The sequence below is a fragment of the Peromyscus eremicus genome, chromosome 2 (genome assembly GCF_949786415.1).
Source record: "Peromyscus eremicus chromosome 2, PerEre_H2_v1, whole genome shotgun sequence".
NCBI classification, from domain to species: Eukaryota; Metazoa; Chordata; class Mammalia; order Rodentia; family Cricetidae; genus Peromyscus; species Peromyscus eremicus.
Genome location: NC_081417.1, coordinates 82333016 through 82359196, shown reverse-complemented (window position 1 = coordinate 82359196; position 26181 = coordinate 82333016). Strand labels below are relative to the sequence as shown.

The window sequence follows — 26181 nt, the reverse complement described above, 5'->3', positions numbered from 1 at the left end:
TTGACCCCAGCCAATGAGGAATAGAAAAATAATGCAGAGAGAAGAGTGAAAATGCAGAGGAGCCCAGATTTGTCTTGGAGCAACCCTTTCTACATTGTTTTTGCTAGCTGATTTACCCATTTCCCTCAAATGATCTCCCAGGCATAGAAGACAGTTTATTAGAGAAAGCCACCTCTCTGCCCCTACACTCTGAGATGAAAAAGTTTCATGGACGAAGACACAGGGGGAAAGAAGACATTTTAATTGGTTGTTTATTCAGTGGTAATTGCAGAGCCAATCTTTTCAAGAGGTGGTATTCATCCTAGCCCAAAGCAGTAATGTGGGTTGTTGGATCTTCTCCTTGGCTCACATGCGGGGTTTTCTCATTCTTTGGGAAGGCTCCATCTCTCAAAAGGAGTTAGAATTTACGGCAACTAGCCAGGCTACTGGCCCCACTGGCCTTTCTCCTCCCTGTCTCTCTTGTTGCAGGGAATCCACCCAAGGAAAAAGTAGCTTTGTTACTAAAAGCTTTCCCTCTGTCAACTGAGGTCTTCCACCAGTGCGGAGCTAAGCTGGGTGTCTCCCAAAGGCATGTGGGGAAACCTTTGAAGGCAGTAGTCTGTGTGGGTCTTTATTATCTCCATCCTCTTATCTCTTGAAGATGATATTGTGGTTTTCATCTTTTACCTTAAGCAGTAAATAGAAGGGAAGGCACCAGAGGCAGAAAATTTAGAAGGAAGATTGTAGTCTATGGATATTTAACCTGAATGAAAGAAAATTACTTGATAAGGCCCCTTGACTTTCTGTTTTGCAACTATGGAAAGATTAGCGGTTATAGTTTGGATAGGAAATACCCCACAGGCTCCAGTGTCAACACTTGACCTTCAGCTAGTGGTACTATTTGGGAATTTTTGAGAAGTGAGGAGACTAGCTGAACTAAATTACTTGAAGGTTATACCTGGTCTTGAGTCTTTCTCTCTCTGTGTGCTTCCTGTTTCCACAAGTTAAACAACTCTCTTCCCCCAACTGTCCCCACTGCCTTATGCTCTGTCTAAGCAGTGGGTGGCTGGACAACCTGGACTCAACCCTCTAACACTATGAACTACAGTAAATCTTTTTTCCCCATAAGCCGTTTCTGTCATGTATTTTGGTGACAGTGATCATAAGAAAAGCAACTAACACATTAGCATCGTATGTATATTACAAATCTGTGAAATTTATTGAAAAAGTAACCTATACCTCCTAGAGAAATTGATCGAACTCTAAACACTGGTTATTAACTTGCATGCAAATACTCTACAGTGATGGATAGAGAGACCCAAGTCTGTAAACAAGTTGCTGTAAGTGTCTGAGTCTGCCAGCTCTGAGACAGGTTAGGACGACACTAGCATACAGCCAGACAATGCAGCTCCTCTCTTTGCCTTGCCTCCTACTTCCCCTCTCTTGAAGTGAATGAAGCTGGCAGTTCCCTTTTGCATAGTTCTCCCAGTCTGTTTCCAGTGTCTCTTCCCCATTATCCAAACTTCTTTTTTCACTTGCAATCTCAACCATACAGGATCTCATGGTTTCCTTACCCAGAGCCCCCTGTGTATTTCCTAATTATAGCTACTTCTTAAATATGTCTGTTAGCTTCCATCTTTGTCTCCCAATATCCCTTCTTGAATGTTAATCATGTAAAATCTTCCCTCCTTAGGAAGGAGGTCTGGTACTCCATCCTGACAACTTCCAACTGTATTTCAGAGATCAGAGAAACTACCTCTCATGAGTGTTGAGCAGACTAGAGACAGAGTGGGTGATACACCTAGCTCAATGCATGCACATGGCACTATACTAAACCTACAAGGCACTTATTGGTTAGTGTAGGCTACCTGCATTACATTAGTTAATGTTGTGACTAACACTCTAAATTCATCATTACTAGTAGCTGAAAATGAGAATACTGACCCTATTTGTAATTCTAATTTTTATCATTCTGTTTTGTGCTTTACTTGGACTGTGAGCACCAATCTCATCCATTGGGCTTTAAACAGTTATGTCCAAAATGATAATTTCTGTGGCTCTTGAAGCCTTTCTCAAAACACACAGCGATATCACTCAATTGAAGCTTTTGAGCACTTGACTTTTAAATCACATAGCTTCAAACCACAGTAAGCAAGCATAGGGCTCGCTCAATGAAGTGAGGTGATTTGTATGAGGTTACATGTCACCAAGAAAGAGAAGTACCAAGCTATGGATCTGTCTCTTCTCACTTATTTCCATCTGATCTTGGTTTTAGCCCCTTTCTGTTTGTGAGTGACGTCACCTCTTGCTTCAGGTAGAAACCATTCCCTTCCAGGGTGCAGAGCTTAGAAAGCTGACCATGGGAGGGTGGCAGTCTCCATCTCCCTCATCTGGACACCTCCATGCAGAACTTGCACAGATATTTAGCCACATCTCATCTCACTACACACAGCCTGCTCTGTAGCTTAAGACCTGTGTCTGGTCAATGAGCTTGTAAACCAGATTGCTGCTGTCCAGCTCACAGCCAACTAAAAGCTAAATGCACAAGAAGCACACAGACACATAGTTAAAAGGAAAGAGTTACAGAATCTTCACCTTTAAGAAATGCTTTCCTGAATAAGTTGAGACCCTTATACTTTTGATGGCAAACATTTTCATAACCTTATATTACAAGGAATGAGAGCAACACAGAAAGTTCTTGAAGTGTTCTCCAGCATAGTTGACCACAATCGCACACAGGCCCCCACTCTTGCCACATCCTCCATCTTTGCCAAAACCCCACTAACAGCACAAGCAAACAGAGTTTTGGAAGTGGTAATCTATACTGCAATGCCTCTGTTAAGCTTAGGTCCCCTCCCCAAAGCTATTTCTCAGCAGTGGTGTCTGTGTTTCTTTTTTTTTCCTGCCCATCTCATGCACCTGGATTCCACAGTGAAGGTTGTGGGTCCCCTGGAATGTCTGTTTCAGGGGGCCCAGCCCTGATTGCCAAGGCACCCAGACTTTAGCCCTTTGCCAGAACTGCATTTCAAAGCCATGAGTGCAGTCCTGGAGGGAGATCAAAGCTCTCTCTACTCAACTGTCATTAGAATATTTTCTTTATGCATCTCACTTGCTGGTTAGTGCCAACAACATATTTCCTAAACGTACTGGCCTGAGATGGTACAACTCTGTAATAATCTGAATGAGAGTGCTGTCAGGGCCTGCTTTATTGAAAGACAAGCAAAAGGGAACCACATTCAAAATGCAAAACAACAACAAACTCCTTACATGAAGTCATGGGAAAAGGTCTGGGAAAGACCGAGCTCCTTCGGTGCTAGAAGCTCAGTACCCTGGAACACCAGTTTGCCTGTTTGAGAGAAGAGTGGTCAGAGGCCTGGCTCACAGGAAGCCCAGGTCAAATCTCATGTGCTCTGATTTCTATTCAGATTCAAAGCAGGTCACCTTTCAGCGGACTTCCTCTGTGCACAAGTGAGAATCTTATTCTCCTCTATTGCTCCCTGGGCCTTTGATGGGTGCAGGCTGGTCACAGAGGATGGTGCTGGACATGTGCAGGTGACCTCAATTTGTGGAGCATTTGTCTGAGCTGAGAGTGGGCCAAGCTAAAAACAGTTCTTTGGTTAAATGAAAAGGTAGCAGATGGCTATTTTAAGACAGAGACAGAGGGATTCGAAACCTTCTTCTGTGCAGTGGCCCTTTGACCTTGAACACGAGGCTCAGGCTCTGCCTCTCAATTTCCTCACCTGTAAAATGAGATTATAAAATCCGGTGTAGATAGGAGGATCTGAAATTCAGTATGATCGTGCATCATAAAGTACCTAGAAGCCCAACCAACTCACGAAAAGGCTCCAAGATGTATTGTTCTGTTTTGAACTTGCTACTAGGATTAAAGGAAACTTGCCTCAGCTCCCACTGCCTATTGGGCTTGCATTCCATCACTGGCTCTGGCTCTGGCTCCCATCACTTGAGCAGTGTGTGCATCATCCTTGCTCCCACTATGGGTCACCATATTTCTCCAACTCACCAAACAAGGCCCTGTCCCATCACTGTCCAGTTCCAAATTCCAATTACAGCTTGCCATTTCCAAGGAGCCCCATGGATTCATCAACCACAACTTCACTTTCAGAACACACCAGACCATTTGAAAATGATTATCAAATATAAAGATCAAAGCTGTGCGAGGCAAGTCATCAAAGCAAGATAAACCTCAGAATGTTTATTGCGTCCATATTCTTGTTCCACACAACAAGCTTTCTCCAAACTGTGATCGGTTCTAAAACCTGAATTTTGTACTTTATCCCAAGAGCCCTAATGATCTGGAATTTATTTTCCTGCTTAGTTTCATCATTATAAATGGCCAAGTTTGCTTCTCTTCTTTAACAACACACTCTCTTACACACACAGTTCTTGGAGGGTATATTAAATTCTTGGAATCTTGAATGTTTTCTTTCTGAAATAATAGCTTTTATACGGAAGTTTGACCCCTAGGCAAGAAAAATATAACAACAGCAAAGATAATTGAAAAACTGGTTATTCTTTCATTCATTTATTGTACATGACATTCTTTCATTAACTCCTCAATTTCCTCCCTTTTTTTTCCTGTTTGTCTACCCTCATTCTTTATTTCCCAACTTCCTTATTCTCTATCCATCATTCATTCTTTCATTCCCATTTTCATCTATCAACATTCATTGAGATACTAACTATTGTATACTATGGTTAAACTGGGTCATAAAAATATGGGAAGAGAAACCATTTATACTGTAATAAGCTAGAGATTTTATGAATGAAGTAAAATAATTAGATGATGATGATAATAGTAACAAAAGCAACCTAATGAGACAATTAACATGATTTAGGGTGTTTTCTACCTTCTAACCCTGTTGATACACTTTCAAACAGATATTCTTTTGAATTTAAAAAAAATTGTAAAGTCTAAATGTGGTTCTCTCCTATGTACCTATGAAGAAACTATGACCAGGTGAGATAACACCACTTTTCTGAGGTCTTTCCACTTATAAGTGTCATGATGAGTCCATGATGAATGCAATGGGATAGGTATGGATATTTGTATCAGAGGAGGTATGGTATTGAGTCTTGGGTGGGGTGCAAAAAGGGGTAAATCAGATCCTTGGATTATTTTTTTAAATGAGATCAAATTAAGTAGAGATTGATAATCTTCATGAGAAAAAGAAAGCATTCAAAAAGGGGGAAAGATGTCACTGATTATAATGTCTCTTATATCATAAAAGGTAGTAATAAGAACTGTAAAAGAATAAAAGGCTCCATTTTTATGACGAATACATTTTATTCAGAACTACACAGCTGCTATTTTTCTCATTGGGCTTTTTGAAAATGGCCTTAAGAATCCACTTGAGTTGAAGACAAGTATAGGGACACCTAGTTCTTAACCAGTTCAGCTACACATAGTTGATTAATGTGGATCATACCTCAGGACTCAGGCCTATCCCCACCATTCCTGGGAGCCATCCTGTGCTCTCTCAGCACCCAGGTCTTTTTCATATCAGCACTTATCCACATAGCTATTTACTTATGAGGAATTTCAACATGGATAAGTTCATATCTGGCCACGTGTACTGTTAAGTGTTGTATATCCATGGCTCAACACTGCTCACAGTAGGTAAATGCTCATTCAGACATACACAAACAGTCCTCCCTATAATATTTACTTATTATTAGGCAATATTTCCTTTAATAGTCCCAGGAGCTCAGAGTGTACTGACCTGCAGAGTAGCCCCTAAAGCATGAAATATCCCTGGCTACACAAGAAAGCCCAATACCTTGATGCAGAATAAGATGCTTTAAGAGTGCCATTAGAGGAATATGACAATTTGTGTCAAACTACTACCTTCACAACAAAACCATAGAGATCTAAGATACACAGCTTTCTCTTCCCACCATCTAACTTCCTTCCTGTAGAACTCAGACCACAGCTGATAAATAGTACAACTGACCACAGTGAAAGAAACATGCATAGCTCACTAATGGCCCCGGGGTTTGTCTTTCTCATTGAAATACAATTAAACAAAAACAAATCACATGTGGTTCACAAGTTGTAGCAGCCATGGTGTTTTAGGTACAAGAGGTTTTCAGAGACTCTATACTTTGGTTCTAGTTTTAGCTATGCTTGCCATATAGCAGATGGAAAGTCTAGCTAAATAACACCGAACTTAGGAAGATAAATCAAGAATTACATCATCACCAATGGTTGTCAATATGGCAGCATCTGGAATTTATTCTGGACCACACTTCCATATGAATCACATAATCTTAGGCAAATAACAAATGTATTTTAAGTTAGTACAATACAATCACAACAGTAGGTGTAGATCTTTCTGGGTGACCTTTAACAAACCTAATAACTTCTCCAGATTGTGTCTTTCCTGGGGCTAAAGCAGTGATGACATTCACAGGGTCATGTGACAATAGAGTTCAAGTTCAAGAGAAAGAATACTGAAGAAATGACATGGTATGTCAAGCTGTTTGAAAATATCATTAAATTCAAATTGATTTTTGGAAAGAGGATGCTACATTTAGGACTTGAGAGGAAATAAAATAGAAGACATGCACACTTCCCAGGTGTCACCGTTGGGCCCAAGGAGTTGATAACAGGGTTTTCAATATGTCATCTAGCATAACTTCCTTCACTGGTGTACTCAACACATTGTACCCAATTAATCATGGGATCCAACAAGTCCTTTGAAAGTAGAGACTGTCTTATTTCTCTAGTTCTATCAATGTCCATGTGTGACTTTATCTTTGCCTTTAAAGATATCAAATCCTTCATCTGTACCCTTCATTTCTGTCCTTTCCTAGTCAGCTTTGTCTCTAGGAGCAAGAACTGCAAAACATGATTTGAGAATATCTCAGTCTAACTAAGAGTAGACCCTAAAGCCTGCCATTTTATGTATAAAAAAATTTAAGGAAGGGCAAAGAAGTGTCCGACTTTATGTTGGCCACTGTGTCACTGGCAGAACCTAGATTCCTCCTTCTTTGTGTATGGCCAAACCACAGGCAAATTGTGTTTTTCTATATGGCATCTTCTTGGGAAAAGACTTCCTTTATGTATCTCTTCTGCCCTCTGTAAGATGCTGAGACACTTCATGCTTTGGGTGGTGTTCTAGTCACTGTTGCCCTCTATGACCATAAAAATAGTTCAGTTGTTGTGGGATGGTCTGTATGTCAAGTGTGTTGCTGATTGGTCAGTAAATAAATCACTGATTGGCCATTGGCTAGGCAGGAAGTATAGGCGGGACAAGGAAAAGAATTCTGAGAAATGGAAGGCTGAGAGGGGGAGACTGCCAGCCACCATCAGGACAAGGAAGATGTAAAGTACCGGTAAGCCACAAGCCATGTGGCAAAGTAAAGATTAATAGAAATGGGCTAAATATAAGAGTAAGAGCTAGACAATGACAGGCCTGAGCTAATGGCCAAGCAGTTTAAATAATATAAGAGTTTGTGTGTTTATTTTATAAGTGGGCTCTGGGACTGGCGGGACTTGATGGTGGGAGCTGGAGAAAAATTCGCCAGCAACATTCAGTAGTCAGAAGTCAAGTTCAAGGCTAAGGGCTGTGGTTGACTGTCTGAACTCACAAAAGACTAGAATCACAAACATCAGAAACTGAAGATGGAGTCTGTTTTTCCTGCAGTTTTACCACCAGACCACTAAAACAACCTAGGGCACAGAAAAGAGAAAGACAGAGAAGCAGAGGATGAAGGGAAAATGAGCAGGCTCTCCCAAACAGGGACAGGAAAGCTTGTGCCACTTACGCAAACAAATCTAGAAGGAAAAGGCCTCTGTTTACACATTAGTTCACTGGTTTGGTGTTTACAGAAAGTAAGAGCAGAGGTGTGGAGGTTCCCTCTGAGGTGGTAGGAAATGACCAGCAGTGAGTCTGAAGGGTCAAGCTGAGCTGCGATCCATTTAGCAAAGTGCCCCACTGAAATGAAATAGCCTGTTGTCTGTAGGGCCAACCTTCCCTCGCAGCCTCGTTGGCTGTGTTTCCTAACTGGAAGGGAATTTGACCAAGTTCTGAGGCTGTCATGAGCTGTCAGTGTCACCAGTGGATCAAAAAAGGGAAATGGGAGTGCTGAGTGTGCCAAAGTGAGGATGGAAAATCCCCAACAGTCTCCCAGTAGAGGGAGGCCTTCCAAAGGGCACCCAGTCTACCCGTCTGTCCAGGGAACTGGAGACGGGAATGCACATTGAATCTAGAAGAGGGGTGAGAGAAGGAACCCCTCAGATCCTGGCATATTGGGAAGCTTCCCAAAACTGGGCTACCCATGACCAGGAGGCAGCTTGCAGGATATGGTACTGACTATATGAGGGACACCTTTCTGGCCTTCAGTTTCTCTCTCCAGAAGTGGAACACATTATTAGTATTTAGTATGCATAGGGCTTTCAGAATTTAAAGAAAAAGTCTAAAAAAATGTGGAACTCATAGCAGCAAAAACCAAAGGATAGTGGTGATGGATTCAAAAGTCTCTGATTCTTATCCCAGCCTTGAAATTCTAGTAAGGAGTTTCAGGATTGAGCAGCAGGTGAGAGTGTGGAGTATGAAGGGCGGACGTCAGAAGATTTCCCAGGGAAGGAAAATCCCCAAACAACAGCTGCAAAATCATTGTTACTTGTGCTCACATCATGTCAGGTGCTGCTCCAAAAGGTGAATAATATGCGGTGGCACTTCATCAAATCTAAAGCACTCAGTGAAGCAGACTGTCAGGTCCATCATTGATTTCACGGAGGAGGCAATGACACAGAGCTACCTACGACTGTGTTGGCCTGGTGAAAGCACACCATGAATGAGCTTGCTCTCCCTAACTCGCAGTGGGGAACTGTGCTGTTTCACATAACTAACTGTTTTGAGCTCCCTGCTAGCCTCATGTTTTGGAGCCCTGGATAGACTGTGTTAATTCCAATTTCTCCAGCATCCTGCTTTCAGTGACTAAAATGACACATACAGTGTTTGAAGGTGGAAACTCTGACGGAAGGTTAACTTTACTCAGTAGAAAAGCTTGAAGAAAACCCAACATTAAAGTAGAGAAAATTAGACCAGGCACACCACTGCGCCTGCTCATGTTCATTGTGTTTCAACATTAAAGCAAACATGGTCAAAACATCTAGTAACTTCCACCAAACTGGCCTGCGCCTCCTTATGACCACTGCCAGCACTGCATGGGATGGTTTATGAGGCGATATGTCTTCTAATACAGCTAGACATTTGGGATAATTGTCAAATAATCTAGTGTACAAACTCGGTAAGTTTGGTATAAGTGATGTGGTCTTTATATAACAGTACCAGTTTTGTGGCTGGTCCTTAAAAGAAAGTATTTTAAGAATGAAAGCAGTCTGGGTAAATGCTCTCCGTTTGTATACTGCAGTTTGTTCCAGTCTTTGTTATGAGCCTGCAGGAATGCAGTCTCTGGGAAATAAGGGCTGACAGGAAGGCAGTGGTGTCGATGTGTGCATGGCAGGAATGGGGAGAACATCTCTAATACCTACTATGTGCCAGACTCCAAACCAAGTGTTTCACACTGGTGACTTTATTTATGTTTTATAACATGCCACAGGATAGCTGTTATCACCCAATTTTAACAGATGAGAAACCCACAACTCTTACTGAACAATGAGCCAAGGTCAGACAGCTAGTGCAGAGTGGAGCCAAGATTCAAACCCTGGTCAGTCTCCAACATGCATATTTTTTCCACTACACCAGCCCTGACTCCTGTTATTGCTGTAATGAATATTAGTCACGTTAAATAAACTCTGATATTCTGATTATAAGATTCCAAGCAATTTCTCATACAGGATTACTGGAAAAGAAGGAACAAAGTTACTGAAAAAAAGAAAGAAAAAGAAAGAAAGAAACAAAGAAAGAAAGAAAGAAAGAAAGAAAGAAAGAAAAAGAGACAGACAATGCCCCTTTTCATTTGCAGGCTGGTTAACTCTTCCCAGGTCTCTCTGTAATATTACTTTTATGTGACCCTCATGGCCACATAAAATATGTGACGTGTACCATCAGATATTATTTCTTTTAGTAGATGTGAAAATGGAGACTCAGAGTTTAAGAGACTGACCCAAGATTGCATAGCTAAGAAACTTTCCAGCCAAGGACACAATGTGTTTCCCCTGAACTTTTATTTCTTCCTAAGTCATGCTGGTTCTTTGAGTTGTTCATTGAGAAACAAATTTGAGCACCTACGCACATGGAGTACCAACTAGACTTAGCCTTTCCTTGCTCTCTGACTCATCTTCCCAGGTCAGCCTTAGTAGCCCTACCCACACAATCTGTCCCAACTAGGTCCTTCCTGTCATTGCTAAGCCCACCCATGCTTTGAACGTCTTTTGTTCTTGCCACACCATGAAGATTTCTCTAACTTCTCAAAACTAGAGTGGTTCTTCCTTTTCTCAGAAATCGTGGGAACTTATGGCCTTTTTGTTTCAACTTGTAATTAGTACTCTGCCTTTTTGCCTATCTCTGAAATTTTTTAATGGGACTCAGAAAGGGCTAGTAAAGGAGATTGTTGAGGACTCAATGAGGTGACTTAAAGACTTAGCTTTTCTTATGAGATCTCCAGCCATGTTGACTTGAGTTTAAAAGCCAACAAAGATCCAGGAGAATGCCTTAATTACATTCAGTAATAATAGTAAGAATAATGAGAAAGCAAAGAATGGGCAGAAGAGATAGTTTGTCCAATAAAACACTTATTCTAAATACATGAGGACAAGGGTTAAATTAAAAAATCTGGGTGTGGTAGTATGCCCTTGTAATCCCAGTGATGGGGAGTAAGAGACAGGAGAAGCCCTGCATCTCACAGACAGGCCTATCTAGACCACTCGATGAGTTCCAGGACAGGGTGAGACTGTCTCAAAAACAAAAAGTTGTTGGCACCTGAGGAATGACACCTGAGCTGTCCTCTGTCCTCTACATGCTCATGTATCCTCACACATATGTAAGCCCACACACATACTAAAAAAGAAACACATCCACAAATGCACACACCCTGCATCATACTACACACACACACACACACACACGCACCACATATAACACACATGCATACACAAGCATACCACATGCATACACCACACACACTCCACTCCATACACACACACCACACCACACACACACACAACACCAAACATACACACTCCAGATATACACCACACACACTACACATACCAGACACATATATACACAACACACACACACCATATGCACACAACCACTACACATGCATGCACATTAACACACCCCAGATACAAACCACACACACACACACACACACACACACACACACACACACACGTAAACAAAGAAACTTTTCCCTATGAGCCAATAGTGACAAGATGGTTGCTTTGACCCATTTAGTCCATGTAAATAGATATCCATGGATGCTGGTGTAATTCACATGATGATGGCATAGTCTGTGAGCTGGCGGTAGGGTGAGGAGGTTGGAAGTTCCAAAGAAGGCAGTTGATAACTTTGCTATGCCATCATCTCCCAGGGAGACAACCACAGAGCCGAATGTCAGTTGCCTGCCTGGCTTATCTCCACCCTGGGAAAAATGATTGAAGTTCACTTGCAATGGCTATCTCTGACTGATCACATAGAAAGGCTATCCATGCTTACACAGAATAGACTGTGGGGTCTTCCCTCCTAATAGTGAACTCAGTAGAGTAATTGCTGGTCAGTCTTACCAGGTAGGTGAGGCCGAAAGGGCAGTGATTGGGCCAGCAAAAATGGAATATGAAGCAAAGATATATTGTTAGAGGAAGCAAAGAATGGAAGTGAAAAGGAAAATTAAAGGATGAGGAGTAAGCATGGAAGAAAGGAGGAGAATATTGGATTATGAAGTTCTCTGTGAGAAAAAAATCGAAACTTTCTTACTTCACTTTTGGGATAGAAACCATCAGTGGATGATCTCATTTGCTGTGCCTTCCTATCCCAGTGGCCTTCTTTCTTACTGATTCTGCCTGTCTCCTACACTCAGCATGGTTTGGCTTTCTCTCTGCTCTGGATATCCTGTCTGCTCATCCAGATGCCACCAGCTGTTCTGTGCCCCAGGGAGGCAGGTCTCTGCAAGCTACGTGAGTAGGTCAGAAGAGAAAGACAACATAGATTTTTATTTCTCTAGATTACTTCTCTGGTCACGAGGCTACTTTCATTTTTCTAAAAGTCATAGCCAGAGCTAGAAAACCCTTTCCCTCCAGCCCTAGTTTGTAGGTACCACAACTGCCCACTCATCTTACCCCTATAGAAGAAAGGTGAAAATCTCTGTCCATGTTTGATAACCCTGGGGTGAAGAGCTAAGGTTGTTTGTCTTCTTAAAAACTGTACACAGCATTGTAAATAGTTGTTGCTTCAAAATCACCCCTCCTTTAACTCTCCTTAATCATTCTTTTGGAATACACTATCTGTTTCCTACCAGGACCCTGACTGTTACCTCTCCAGAGAATGGCTATTCCTGGATACTTGATGAAATCATGGTTCTCCCAGCTATCTGCCTTATTATTTTCCTACACAGAGTAAGTATCTATATTTTAAGTCCACATATCATATGGGATACTTGTATATGACTTTCCCATGAGGCAGTATCCTTCCATGATGAAGAACATCTTCAACTGATGAATAACAAGGAGACAGACAGAAGCAGATACACCCAACAAATAACTGTTAGACCGAAGAGAAATAGTTCCCATGTGGTTTCCAACATGACTTGGAGTAAGACCTCAGGAAAATGTTGGATTATCCAGGATTTACTCTAAGACTAGCAAGGTCACCTTCTCTGTCATGCTTTTAATCTCAGCCTGAACATGGTTATCAGTGCCAACATACACACCTGTGCTGATGGGAAATCTACTTCCCTGTGAGTTGGGACTTTACTAGAAGGACCATGACAACTGGAGATGATATCATCTCATTTCCAAGCTGCTCCTGGCAGCATTCTGTCCCAGCCATAACTTCAAAATCTCATAGACTATCTCTGTTCCCTTTGGCACAGGGTAGGCCTGCATAGAATTTTAAATGCAGGTATCATGGCCATGTGGTTCTGGCCATATGAAAATGCTCCGCTCAAGGCCAAATGTCTTACATTGGTTATATTACACAGCTCCTCATTATCCTGGCCTCCTTTCTCAACATTCTTAGTAGGCTGTCATTATTGTTTTGTCTTACTGAGAAAACACAATGTCAATACTCCCCTGATTACTTTGATGCAACCATAGAAACAATAAGCTACCATTCAACTCACTTACAAACTCACTATTCTATTACTTTTTAGCCCCTATGCTCTTGAGAGAATGGCAATAAGGTTACAAGGACAGAATGTGAGATGGCAGGTGGCATATCTTGATGGCTGATGAGAGCATTAGGGAGATGCTGAGAAGCTAGGTCAGGAATCAGGAGTCCTTCTTCCTAGGCTTTACCACTAATGAATGGACTCCAAGCCTTGACCATTTTTCTTTTGTGGGGCATTCAGCAGTTAGGCTCAACAATTTCTGAGGATGCTGCCATGTTAGATAATTGATATTATTTTGATGTCCTCTATAGCTCCTTTGTTATAAGTATGTGAATTCCTATAACATATACCTTCCTGAGATCATGCACCAAAGGGACCAAAGGCTTAGGAGTTTCAATATGTCCAAAGCTCATACTCCTCTGATAAAGACTGGCAATTTTCTAAGAGTTATTACTGACAAATTTTATTTTTATATAGGAAGGAATGAAGGAAATGCTAAACAAATGGTCTGCAGGATGAAACACTGCCAGTCAAGGTTGACTGTTTCATACAAGGACATGGAATGGAACCCAAAGTATAGAAATAAAAAACTATTACTTGGAAACTGTGAGACATCTCTGTCATTGCCCTATAATTTGAGAGGTATTTCACTATCATACCAAGTCATGAATTCTGCCTGTTGCAGAATTATTATTGTATTAGTTTGTGCCATGTGTGAAATAATCTTCCCTTTTGTTATAGATTGAGAACAGTGACTTAAAGCTAGTTTCCACAGTGCCAAAAGGTGTTATTATAGCTGCTAGAAGGAAAATTCTTCAACCATTTTACATAGTTGTGAACTCCGTGAGCAACCAGTATGGCAAGAGATGAACATGGGTGTGTAACAGTGGTATGGATGATAGGGGAGAAACCAACTACTTTCTAATTAAATTTAAAGCCCACTCTATAGGATAAAATGCCAGACTGGTATTATAACCATGCCCAAGAACTCATGGCTGTGGAGCTCATAGGCCATAGGGATGAACCTACAATTACTATTTTACTAAATGGACATAGTATCAAACAGTTCTTAAATCAGTCTCTCCCTACCCTTAGATTTGTGTAGCTCTAGAACCTCATCAGAGAAGTTTCTTTGTGCATTGCAAGGAACTGAACACAGAAACTCATAATTGGCCAGAGTACAAATAATTGTCTATGGAAGGGTCAGCCATGAATAAGGGCTCTCTATCACACCCCCTTTCTAAGGTTCAGGGATCATCATAGAAGAGGAGGGGAAGATCGTAAGGCCAGAAGTCAAAGAAGACCAGAGTAAAACTGTCCTAGGAGCATGATAGGACTGTCGCATTCATGAATTCATAGTAGCTATCTATGGTTGCCTCCATAGCTGGGGAGCCATTCACAGTTGATTAAATTTCAGGGAAAAGATAGCCAATTTTCTTTAAGGGTATGACTCTTGTTAGGTCAACACCACATTCCAGTGAATGTCAGCAAATCTGTGAGTACGTGGCCAGCACAAAATGGACTCTGTGGATTTAAAAAAAAAAAGGACAGAAAGTTGGGAAGGTGTAGGGGACGGATCTGGGAGAAGTTAAGGGGATGAATGGGTAGTGAATATGTTCAAAACGCTTTGTATGAAATATGAAAATTTCAAAGAAATAATTAGTGTATTAAAATAGAGAGGAAGAAAATTGGTCCAGCAGTTAAGAGCACCTGCTCTTAGAAATGAACTGAGTTCAGTTCCTAGCATCCATGGGAGACAGCTTACAATTGCCTGCAGTTTTAATTATAGGGAATTTGATGCCCGCTTCTGGACTCTGTAGGCACATACACACATGGTACACACACACACACACACACACACACACACACACACACACACACACGCACTAATCAAATAAATTTAATTTTTAAAATAGTCAGAGAGAGAGAGAGAAAAGTAGTAATAATAGACATACAGAAATAGAGATAGTAGAGATAGATGGGAAGAGAAAAGAGGAGAGAAGGAGGAGGAAGTGGGAGAGAGAGAGAGAGAGAGAGAGAGAGAGAGAGAGAGAGAGAGAGAGAGAATATTCTGGATGAGGTTTTTTTGTTTGTTTTTTGGCAGCTCTTCCTTAGAACTCACCTAAACAACGTCAACCTGAGCTTCATGGCTTCTGCTCCAATTGCCTCCTGGCTTTTGTTTGTTTGTTCTTTCTCTCTTTTCTTCTTTGTCCCTTCCCTTCCTCCCCCCTCTCATTTGTTCAAAGTCCCAAAGTGAGTATTTCTCTGAAACCTTCCACAGGTTTCTCTCTGCACACAAGGGAGCTGATTCAGCCAGAACCCAATAACCTCAGCTTAGTCAGGATGGCACAGGGCCTGGTGGGGCTCACCCTGGGCACACAGCTTTCCCAGGCAGCAAACCAGCAGACCCAGGGCCTGGTGGGGCTCAGCCTGGGCACACAGCTTTCCAAGGCAGCAAACCAGCAGACCCAGGCTCGAGTGGTCACACTGCTGGCACATGCCTGTGCACAGACATTTGGAGCATGCAGTCTCATGATGAGAAAAGAGGAGGCCTTTGGAATCTGCCAGTGTGGCCTGCTGAGTTGGAGTTATCTGGAACCTGAGGCCCTGTGGTCCCTGTACAGTAGCGTGGGACTCTGAAAAGGCCACTTGCTTTTGGTTCTGACTCAATTATAATGACCACACTTCTCCTAAAGCTTTGTAAAACTACCCTGCCTATTAATCTTGTTCTTCAACGCTACCTAATTGTTCCTCGGATTTAAAGATAGTCCCGTTCAATAGTTTTAGAGTTAAAAAGCCTAGGTTTGAATCCAAGCCTTCCACACTTTAGCAGGATCACTTTAAATGTTTCACTTCATCTTTCTGAATCTGGAATTTCTTTAAACAAAAAAAGGTTTGGGTACCCGCCTTCTCAACATTTGGCAGATGCTGAATAAAGATTTGTCACATGACTCGAGAACGGTTACTTGAATCGACATGTGGGTGACTTTCAGCTATCCTCCTTCTTCTTCCTATGGACTCTGCCTTTGAACATAGGTATTTTATGTCAGCATGGCATGAAATAGTAGAACACTTTACACTGATCACAGAAAACCTGCGTTTTCTATTTGCCTGATGATGTTACTGAATCATGCATATTGTACTCTCTAAATTCCATTATTCCCCATCACTCAAATGAACATACTAGCTCCCATCTAATCTCCCTTTGTCAAGTTCAATGTCAGGGCTCAAATGTCAGCAGGAGTGACCAGAAGGAACTAGCCATACACTAAATCTCTCCTTGTATGCTGCACAAGTCTGTAACAAGTGAGAGTCCAGGAGCCCTTCCCACATGAGCAGGCTGAGCTGCCCTGCTCTCTAAGCTGCTTCCAGGCAGGGCGTTCTGCTGCCAGAACCTTCATTTCTCTGAACATCGGTATTTTTGCCTATGCAGGGAGGCCCTTGCTCTTTTGAGGGAGACAGAGAAGTGTCAGCAGAAAACCTGCAGAGGTCGGCAAACGTGCTGAAGCCATCAGCAAGTCCAGGGTCCTGTGTGTTGGACAGAATGGAACAGTTCCCCATGAACCTGAGAAAGACAGGAAAGCGGTTGTTGGCCCTTTCCCTGACTTCACACTGAAGGTCCCATAGGAAATCTGGTTTTGGGTTGTGTGTTGGGATTGCAGGTTATAGTCAACAGCCGGGGCAGCAGACCTCCTTTCTTCCGGCTTCTCAGGAATAATACAAGGAAAATTGCCTCTTCCTGAAATGTCTTTGTTACTTCCCTAATCCCATCTTTGATCGATGTCAAAATTATATCTATTCTTTGTATACACACACTCTGCATGTGTGTGTGTGTGTGTGTGTGTGTGTGTGTGTGTGTGTGTGCGCGCGCACAAGCAGAAAACAGGGATAATGTCTAGGCTTTTACTCCATTACCCCCCACCCTGTTCTTTGACACACTCTCTCTCACTGATCCAGAAGCTTACCATTTCACTAGGCTGCCTGACTAGAGAGCTCCCAGAACTTGCCTGTCTCTGCCCTCTATGGCAAGCATTACAGGCATGCATGACTATGTGTGACATCTACATGAATGCTGGGGATTTGAACTCAGGTCATTCTGCTTTCAAAACAACCATGCTTACCCATCAAGCCATCTCTCCAGCACCTTCTATTCTTTTTGGTGTTGTTGAAAATAATTATTGTTTTATGTATTTAAGGTTTAAAACATGTTGTGATGGGATACAAGCAGATAGAAAAGAGGTTACCATAGTGAAAGTAACAATCATATCCATTATTTCAAATAGCTACCTTTTGGTTGTGGCTAGAAAAACTACAAACTTGTTTGTTTGTTTGTTTGCTTTATTTTTTAGCATGATTACTAAGTACAGTGCATATTTATTATCCATAGCTCTCAAATTGCATGTTAGATTTCTGGAGTTCCTTGGTTGTGCATCGCATTATGCCTGCTTTTGAAGACCTTGGTGGAATTCTACCTGTACCTAAGAACTCCCCAGGATACATTCAAGGCTCCAGGCACATGATTTGAGTGGTACTCTCTGAATACCACTCCCCCTGTCCTTAGATAAATATATTTATTGAGAGCTAGTAATGCGCTGGCCACTGATGGAGAGACGGCATTTTGTATACCCTCTCTCTGACCTCTGCAAACTCGAAAAGTTATCACTTCCATTTTACAGATGCACAAAGAGCCTCTAAGAGGTCTCAGAGGGAGGAACTGGGATCTGAACCCAAGGTGTCTGCTCCTAAATGACCTTAGATATACCAGCTCCATACCCACAGACTGTGGAAGATTTCTGTATCGTTTTGTCCAGCATGGCAGTCACAAACCCCATGTAGCAACTGAGTAACAAAGAAACTGACCTTTATTTCCATATGCATGTATGTATACGTGTGTGAGCATGTGTGTGTGTGTGTGTGTGTGTGTGTGTGTGTGTGTGTGTGTGTGTGTGTTTTGCTAAAGACTGAATCTAGAGCTTCATACTAGCTAGGAAAGTGTTCTACCACTGAGCTATAAACCTACCCCTCTTTTTATTTTGACATAAGATCTTACATGCTTGCCTAGACTGACCCTGAACTCATTCTGTAACCCAATCAGTCTTTGAACTTAAAATCTTCCTGTCTCTGTTTTGTAAGTAGTTGAGATTATAGGCTTGAATCATCAGGTGCTACTGGTTTTATTTATTTATAAATAAAATAAAAGTAATAAATAAAAAAATGTAAATATAAAATAACAAATAAAAATATAAAATAAACAAAAGTAATTCTATTTACTCTTAACTGAGTTAAATTTTAATAGTAGCCTATGGCCTAAAGCTACTGGATTGGTTGGCACAGATATAACCAACACTACCATATACAGTACAACAGCTATTTGCATGCAGTGCATGATGCCCAATTTAAACCCTGAGCTCCTTGAGAGGACAGGGTTTTGAGTCCTTCTTTGTGGTCAATAGTAAGCACTCAGTACGTAGTCTTTTAAAGGACTCACATGTATATAGTCTCCCTTGATCACCTTAATATTAGACTTGTGTTGATCACAAGACTGCTGCATGAATTGGAAAAATGTCACAAACCTCTAGGAAACTTAGGTGTCTTATCTATGAAATAGGAACATAGCAATAAGTTCTCAACCAGACATCTGCCCAGGAACATCTTACCTGTGTGGAGAGTCAGGATCAAAGCATGTCTTAGTGACATCAGTGATGTCTGGGTCACAGCACTCTCCACCATCGAAATTAAACCTTTCGTAGTTGCAGTCCATGTCACAAACACCGTTCTGCTGCTTCTTCATGAACGCGGGATAGCGCAGCTGGCGGCAGTCCCCGCCATCATGGCCAGTCAGTGTATGGTTGCATTCAGGGTCACACTTTTCATCGCCGATCTTGCTGATGTCACAGTTGGCTAGGATGAGGCGGTGACGCAGAGAAGAGCTGTTTATATCCAGCACCTCCAGCTCCCAGGAGATGTTATAGTGCTGGAAGGCCTCAGCCAGCTGCTGGTGCTGAAAGTCAATCTGCTGCTGGCTCACAGTCGGGTTCTTATGGTCGTCATCATGAATGTTGACCACACGATAGCGTACCACCTTGGGTCGACGGAAACTTGGGAGCTGGTTATAACTGGAGATGACTTCTGTGTTGTCACATAGTGTCTGCCCACAAAGAGGGGGCTCTAAACTAGTGTCCAACAGGAAGCTGTGGGCATTACTGAATTCCACGCGGGGGCTGTTGCCATCCTTCATGGCGGACCAAGTGCGCTTCACATTGTCCCAGTTCTCCTGGAGGAGGAGCTGAGGTAGAGGGGTGTGGAGGCCATGGGTTTCCATGTCAGACAGTATCTCTCGCTGTGTCCTGGCTACCTTCCATAGACTGAAGTGCTCAATGTAGCCCCTGAAGTTGTGATTTTGAGCACTGCCCCCCAACATGAGCACTTTACACTTCTGGGTTAGTGGGCTGAATATGCCACCAACTTGCTCCCCAGAGGTCGCCACCTGGGCACCGTTCATATAGAGCTTCATCAGTCGCCCATCGTAGGTAGCAGCTAGGTATACCCACTGGCCTGGGAGGTAGCTGCGATGGGCATCAATGGTGGTCACTTTCCTGGCCCGGTCTGTCTTCAAGGAGAAAAAGTAGCGTGGGTCTCTGTTGCCTTGATCACTGATGGTGTGAATGCCCACGACCCATCCTCGGTCACGCGAGGTATAAGAACACTTGTCATACAGCCCTATGTGGTCCCAAAAGAGAAAGATGAATAAATAAAGCATGGAAGTAGATGCAAGTAAGTTATTTTTCTCTGATAAAATTCATATCAGAATAATTTAAAATAATTGTTCTCAAAAAGTTCTATGACAACCTGCCTGCTACTAATGTAGCCTCTGGGACCACCCCAAGTGCAAGCAAGGTAAGGGCTGGAGGAACTGGCAGGGCAAGGGAGTCGGATTTGTCAATACCGCATGGCAAGTGAAGGTTTTACTTTTGTTATTTTGAATATGGAGTATGTCGGAATGTTTCTGTTAGAAGAATGAGTATTTCATCATTCAAAAAATAAAAAACAGAACAAAACCCCAAACCAAAAATACCAATGATAATAAAACCTAAAAACCATTGGTTTTACAAAGCTGTTGTTTATAGGAAAGTATATTTTCAATTTAAGAGATGATTTTAAGTGAAGGGTAATGTAAAAGGTAATAGAAAATCAGTGGGAGATGATTTTATTTAGAAGGGCTGTCTCTAGGATCATCACCATAATTTTGAGTGTACAACTGCCATTAACAGTCATTGAATGATCTATACCATGGAATTGTGGGAAAGATTGCCCTAGAAGAGTAAAAGTCAAGGGCTAGGAAGGCAGTGCTTCTGTCTCTCCTATGAGTCTTAGCTAGCCCCAGCATGAATTCTAAAGAGAAGGCTGACAGTGAATAGCTGAACTGGAAAGATTTCTGAAGATCATAGCCTCCAACTCCTTCAACTCTGGCAGTAGTGAGAAAACTGAGACACAGAAAACAGATGACATTTATGGAGTTATGCAGGATCACTTACAAATCTCCCAAGAACCGAATGCTCTTTATCTAACACTCTCATCTCTGTAGTGTGTGTGTGTGTGTGTGTGTGTGTGTACTCACACATAAGCATATGCCCTTTTAACTGTAATCAAGTATAAAGTCTAAGTCTGTATAACAGGCAAGGCATCATGCTAAAGTCTTTATAACAGGCAAGGCGTCATGCTAAGGTCTTCATATGCATTAGCTTATTGAACACATAACATCCACAGCAGTGATATTAAATTTCTCATTTAAGCAATGGTGAACATGGAAATTAAAGGAAGTGAAAAGATGAGTATGAGGTCAGCTGGTTAGTGAGTGGATCCTAGCTCTATATGACCTTGGAATTAACTGTCTCATACGCAAGTTGCATAACATTCCCAACACTAACATTACCAAGGATTTGGATTTCATCATCTATCAAGGAAAGTTGGAGGTAGTTATCACGAGTTTTAGTTGATCTTTAAGGACATTTAAAGAAAGACATCCCTTTCTAGAGATCTGGAAACTCCAATAAGCTGCTCGACAGATTCTCCATGTATCTGATTATCTTTGTACTCACCAGTCCCCCATCCCCCAGCCTTTCTGCAATATGCCCACTGTACCTTGGCACAGGCAAAGCTTCTGGATGATGAAGAGGATTTTCTAATTACTGTGTATTTTAAGTGTCAGATGCTGTATGAAGCCAGGTGAGAGGAGAAAGAAAAGGAAACAAGAATGAATAAAGGATGCTCATTTTGAAAGGACAGTCCCTACTCTCCCTGGAGAATAGATGCGGTCACCATAACTCTGACTGTGCATCTGCCATTAATACTCATCAAATGAACATGGAGAGTATCCAGCTAAATCAATAGAAGAGGCCCACACAGTCTTTTTTTTCCCTTTGTGGGCACTGGGGCATTAGCATCTGTGCAAATGTCTATGTTAGCATCTGACATGGCCAGCATTTTGGCAGAGGATCTAAGCCCACCCACTTCTTTCTTCGCACTGGAAACCTTTGCAGGCAGTGGACAGAGTACCCTAGCACAGTCATTCCACTTCTACCGTCTGGGTGACATTGGCAGTGTCAGAAGCGCCTCTGGCTCTTATTTGCATGAAGTTTTGTATCCCACAGTCAGTCCATGGCTGATTTTATTTATTACAGGCTTCCTCGTGACTGACACACAAAGCACTTCTTCCGGGGGGGGGGGGCACTTCCGCATAGCTCTGTGAGTAGGGGTCACAGAGAGAGTAGAATTCTCTCTACGGGATTCATTTTGCTTTCAGAAAACAACGTCGAATCTCTCACTCGGGAGCTGCCTGTATCCATCTCCTTGTCTCTTCTCTACTAGACTGGATGGTTCTTGAGGGTAGTGACCAGTTTGCTCATGTCTGTAACCTGTCTAGCCGCTCGTTACAGTAGGCTCTCAGGATGCATCCCATGAATGAGCACAGGCATGTATAATTCAAAGCGGAGTATGTAAAAAGGAAGGGGTTTTAAAGACACACAGAATTGAAGGCACTAACTTATGTCTCAGTTTCTAAAGGACAAAGAAAGTCAGAGGACAGATGTGTTTCTACTGTGAAGGAAGGGGGAGGATCTTTGGGCCCAGAGTAACCTGTTTTGACTCATGATGACAGAAATTACAGGCCATATGTCTGGGACAAAATCACTTCATCTCTGTGGACCCTGATTCCCTCATCTGTATCTCTTTTTAAATATGCTGTCCTACTTGAAAGACATAATGGATATAATATCCTTGATATACACAGGCTATCCAAACAAGAGTTGGTTTTTAAGATGCTGAAGGGACTGGGAGTAAATTAAAAATGAAAGAGTAGGAAATAAATGGAAACAAAATACAAAGTGGACAGAGAAAGGAGGTACCTTGAAATCATCTTGCCTGATATGTTAAGATAGATCATGAAGGCTCAACAACCTCTTAGAAATCCTATATTTTCACCGGCCTAGGCAATACTAAGAGACTACATATTAAAAGTTAGTTCCCCACTGACTCCCTCCACAGACAAAGAACTGTCTTCACGTTTGGAAAGAACTGCTCCAGAGCTTATGTCTTGCTGTCCACTTAGAATGTCAGTGGGATCAGAGGTTCCTAAAGCCATCCCATTTGTGTCCCCCTTGCCCCTTATCTCAGTATCTCCCTCTCATCCACTTAATTCCTCCCTTAGTGTTCTATAAAAAGAAAATGAAGTTTCATCTAATAGGAAGCAGCATGTAATCTCATTCTCTCTCTCTCTCCCTTGTTCTCATTTTATTTTGCCAAGAGCTCTTGGTCTCTGCTTTTCCTGTTGCTTTTGGGAAGAAGCCTGCTTTGTTACAGAAGTAAAATGTTTACACATCTGTAGGGTTGCCTCAGTTCAGCACCTTCTTGGGGCTGGGAATCTGGTCCAGGCTACCTGATGCTGCCATAGAGAGGTGTATAGGAAGAGGTGGCTTGCCTCTAGAGGCAGGGAGGAAGGGCAAAGAGTGGTTTTCAGTGGCTCCAGGAGGAACGGTATTAAAAGAAGTGAGAGCCTTGAAGCAGGAGCTTCAGAAGTTCAGATGGAAATATTTACCTGGAATGTAAGTTGGTGAAAGGAAATCACTGAGCTTCCTAGGAATGAGGTACAGACATGGGAATGGGAGTCAATGTCTATGTGAAAAAATATCTTAATTGGAGTCACCTTCCAAGAGACTGGATGGGAAGCATATAACATATAACACCATATAACAGCCCAGAACCAAGCCTTGGCACTAGGGATCTGGCTTGGTGTGCCAGGTAACCTTCTCTGGGATGAGTCATAGCACTCTCTTTATGCTGCTGGGGCTCATTCCCCTTTTCTGTAAATGGGGGGGGGCAGGTGTTGAGATGAAAGGATCCTCTGCTACATATTAAGAGCCCTTTTGCTCCCTGTTAGAATGGTCCCTTGTATGCAGACAGTACTCAAAACTGCGTGTTGATTTGAACTGGATGCCTTACAGTGTTCTCAAGCCTTTCATGCTTAGATTCTCTCTCTTCTGGGTCACTTCTTGCAGGGCACAAAACAGAGTCTTCCGGGGAACCCAGGAGTCCTCACATAACTCTACACTATCCTTTCTCATATTTTTTAGTGAGATAGAGACATAGTTTTAAAAAATGGTGAAAGTCTGTCTTAAGCTAGCCATCTGTGTGGAGTTAGAGGATAGTCTCAGTGGACATATCCCTGTATGACAAGGCAGAAGGCCAAATACAATTCTGCATATAATCTACATATAATAAGCATACACCTGCTTAGTGTGATAAGCCTACAAATCCAGACAATGAAAGTGACTTCAAGAGTCCTTTTGCAGGCCAGGGAGGTACCTAGAAATGTTGCTGAGAGGGACAGAGAATGAGTCACAACTCCAGGAGAGAGCCCATCCTTGGGCCTCCTGTTAAAGAACTGGTCACCAGAATATTAGTCTGCTGCCATTTTATATGCCCTGGTCTATATGCAGCTAATTTTGATATGCCAAGGGCTTCAGATGTTCTACAATCTCGACGTATCTCTGCTTCCATTTTATTTTATTTCTTACTATGTGGGGGCACACATGTGCTCTGCTCCACATGTGGACGCCTGAGGACAACTTTGTGAAGTTGCTTCTCTCCCTCCATCCTCATGAGGGTTCAGGAATCAGACTCACAGGGTCAGCCTTGAGCAGCAAGTGCCTTTACCTGCTGAACCATCTCACCGACCCCTTCTCACCCTTCCATATTCGCACCTCTCCACTTACACTCACACCTGGCAGGAAAGCCTGAAAGCAGGAGACCTGCAAGGAGTGCTCTAAAGCCTTGACTTGGGAGAATGCTCTGGGATATGGGACACCTTTTACGAATCATTTCAAAGATTCTACTCTAGGGGGTGTACATCTCTATTTCTCTTTTCTCTGATAAACATGTTACTCTTACGCAGGAATTACTGACTACCAAGGGCTCTACGTTAAGTTTCTCATTTAACCTTCTCCATAAAGCTGTCAGTATCCACTCTGTACACTCTTCAGAGTAAACTGAGGCTCAAGAACAGGAAGTTTAGGGCAACATTGCTGAATTTAGACCTATGGGATTCTGAGACCCAGGTTTGTAATCATGTCACTTCCTCAAGTGCCGAACATCAAACATTTTATTGTAGATTGTCTTAAGGCCTGGCCTCCTCCAAGAATACTTGTACAAACTCTACATTGCCAGCACCAGCAAGCTGAGCTGAAAAGCAAGCCAGAAGGCTGAGCCTTGTGCCACTCTTTTGCCTAGACCTAAAACTAGAATCAGAAAGCAGTTCTCTACTTCTAACAATCTGTTGTGCTTATCCCATTCTATTGGGATTTAACATCTGCACAGGCATCTGTCGATTTAAAGTCTGGTATGTTTTCTTGAGCTTGTCCTCCAGTTTCCAGACTTCCATTTCCAGCAGCCTCTCTGCATGTTCATTTCAGACCCAGGGTTGTCTCAGCTTCCATGTCTACACTTGATTTTTTTTCCTTTGGAGGTTTCTCTCATAATTTGACTGCCTCTCATCTTCTCACTTGTTTTGAACTGACTATTTGTGACACCTTAAGATGTAAATGTTGAAGTCATATCACCTAGAAGTTCAGAGAACGACTGTGTTTGGTTGCAGGGTCTTTAAAGAGGTAAGCATATAACAGCTATGTCATCATAAGGTCAAGTCCAATGGCTGGTATCCATAGGAGAAGACATTGGGGGAACATATGTACACAGAGGAAAGACCACACAGAGACACAGAGAGGACAGCCAGCTAAAAGCTGGAGAGAGGAAATAACCCTAGGCAGACTTACATTTCAGACTTGTAGTCTTCAGGATTGTAAGAAAGGAAATGCATGTTGTTTCAGTCATGCAGGCTCTGAGCCCCTGCCAGGGAAGCCATAGCTGACCATTGCGCTATCATTCAGCATGCTTTCCAAACACTCCCACTGGGATTTTCTAAACTCTTGTCCATCTCGCATTGCCTTGTACTCAGTTCACAATCTTTCTCTTGCTATGACATAGTGTCCCAATTTCCTCTTCCTATTGCGAGCAGAGCACGGTCTGCTAGGAGGAGCCAAAGATAGGTGCTGTAGTCTCCATAAGCAGAGAAAGGCAAGCTTCTGTGCTTCTGTGAGGATTGACTTTCCTGAAGCACCTGCTTTGCATTGGGCACATGGGTAGCTGCTTCAACATCACAGTATCTCTTACGATGTTCATGCCAGCCTTGTACAATAGCTGCTACGTATTTACCAGTGAGAAAAGTTGAGGTTCAGAGAAGTTAAGTCCCCTTCCCAAAGTCACATAGATCTAAGCAATAGTAATTATTGGAATTTAAGTGCCAGAGTGTCCAGTTCCATTCCTCCATAGCTGGGGGTGACCCCAGCGCTGTCTCAATTTTTCTACACTGTTCTCTTCTTGGATTCTTAA

At 42.3% G+C, this 26181-nt stretch overlaps 1 protein-coding gene across 1 annotated transcript in view; it reads right to left on the bottom strand.

Moving 5' to 3' along the window:
* Pappa (pappalysin 1) overlaps nucleotides 1-26181 on the bottom strand; it is a 242848-nt gene that overhangs the window by 189115 nt on the left and 27552 nt on the right. The window contains exon 2 of the mRNA XM_059254461.1: nucleotides 18897-19959. Within this exon, the coding sequence (XP_059110444.1) occupies nucleotides 18897-19959 (1063 nt within the window). The remainder of the gene's footprint in view (nucleotides 1-18896; nucleotides 19960-26181) is intronic.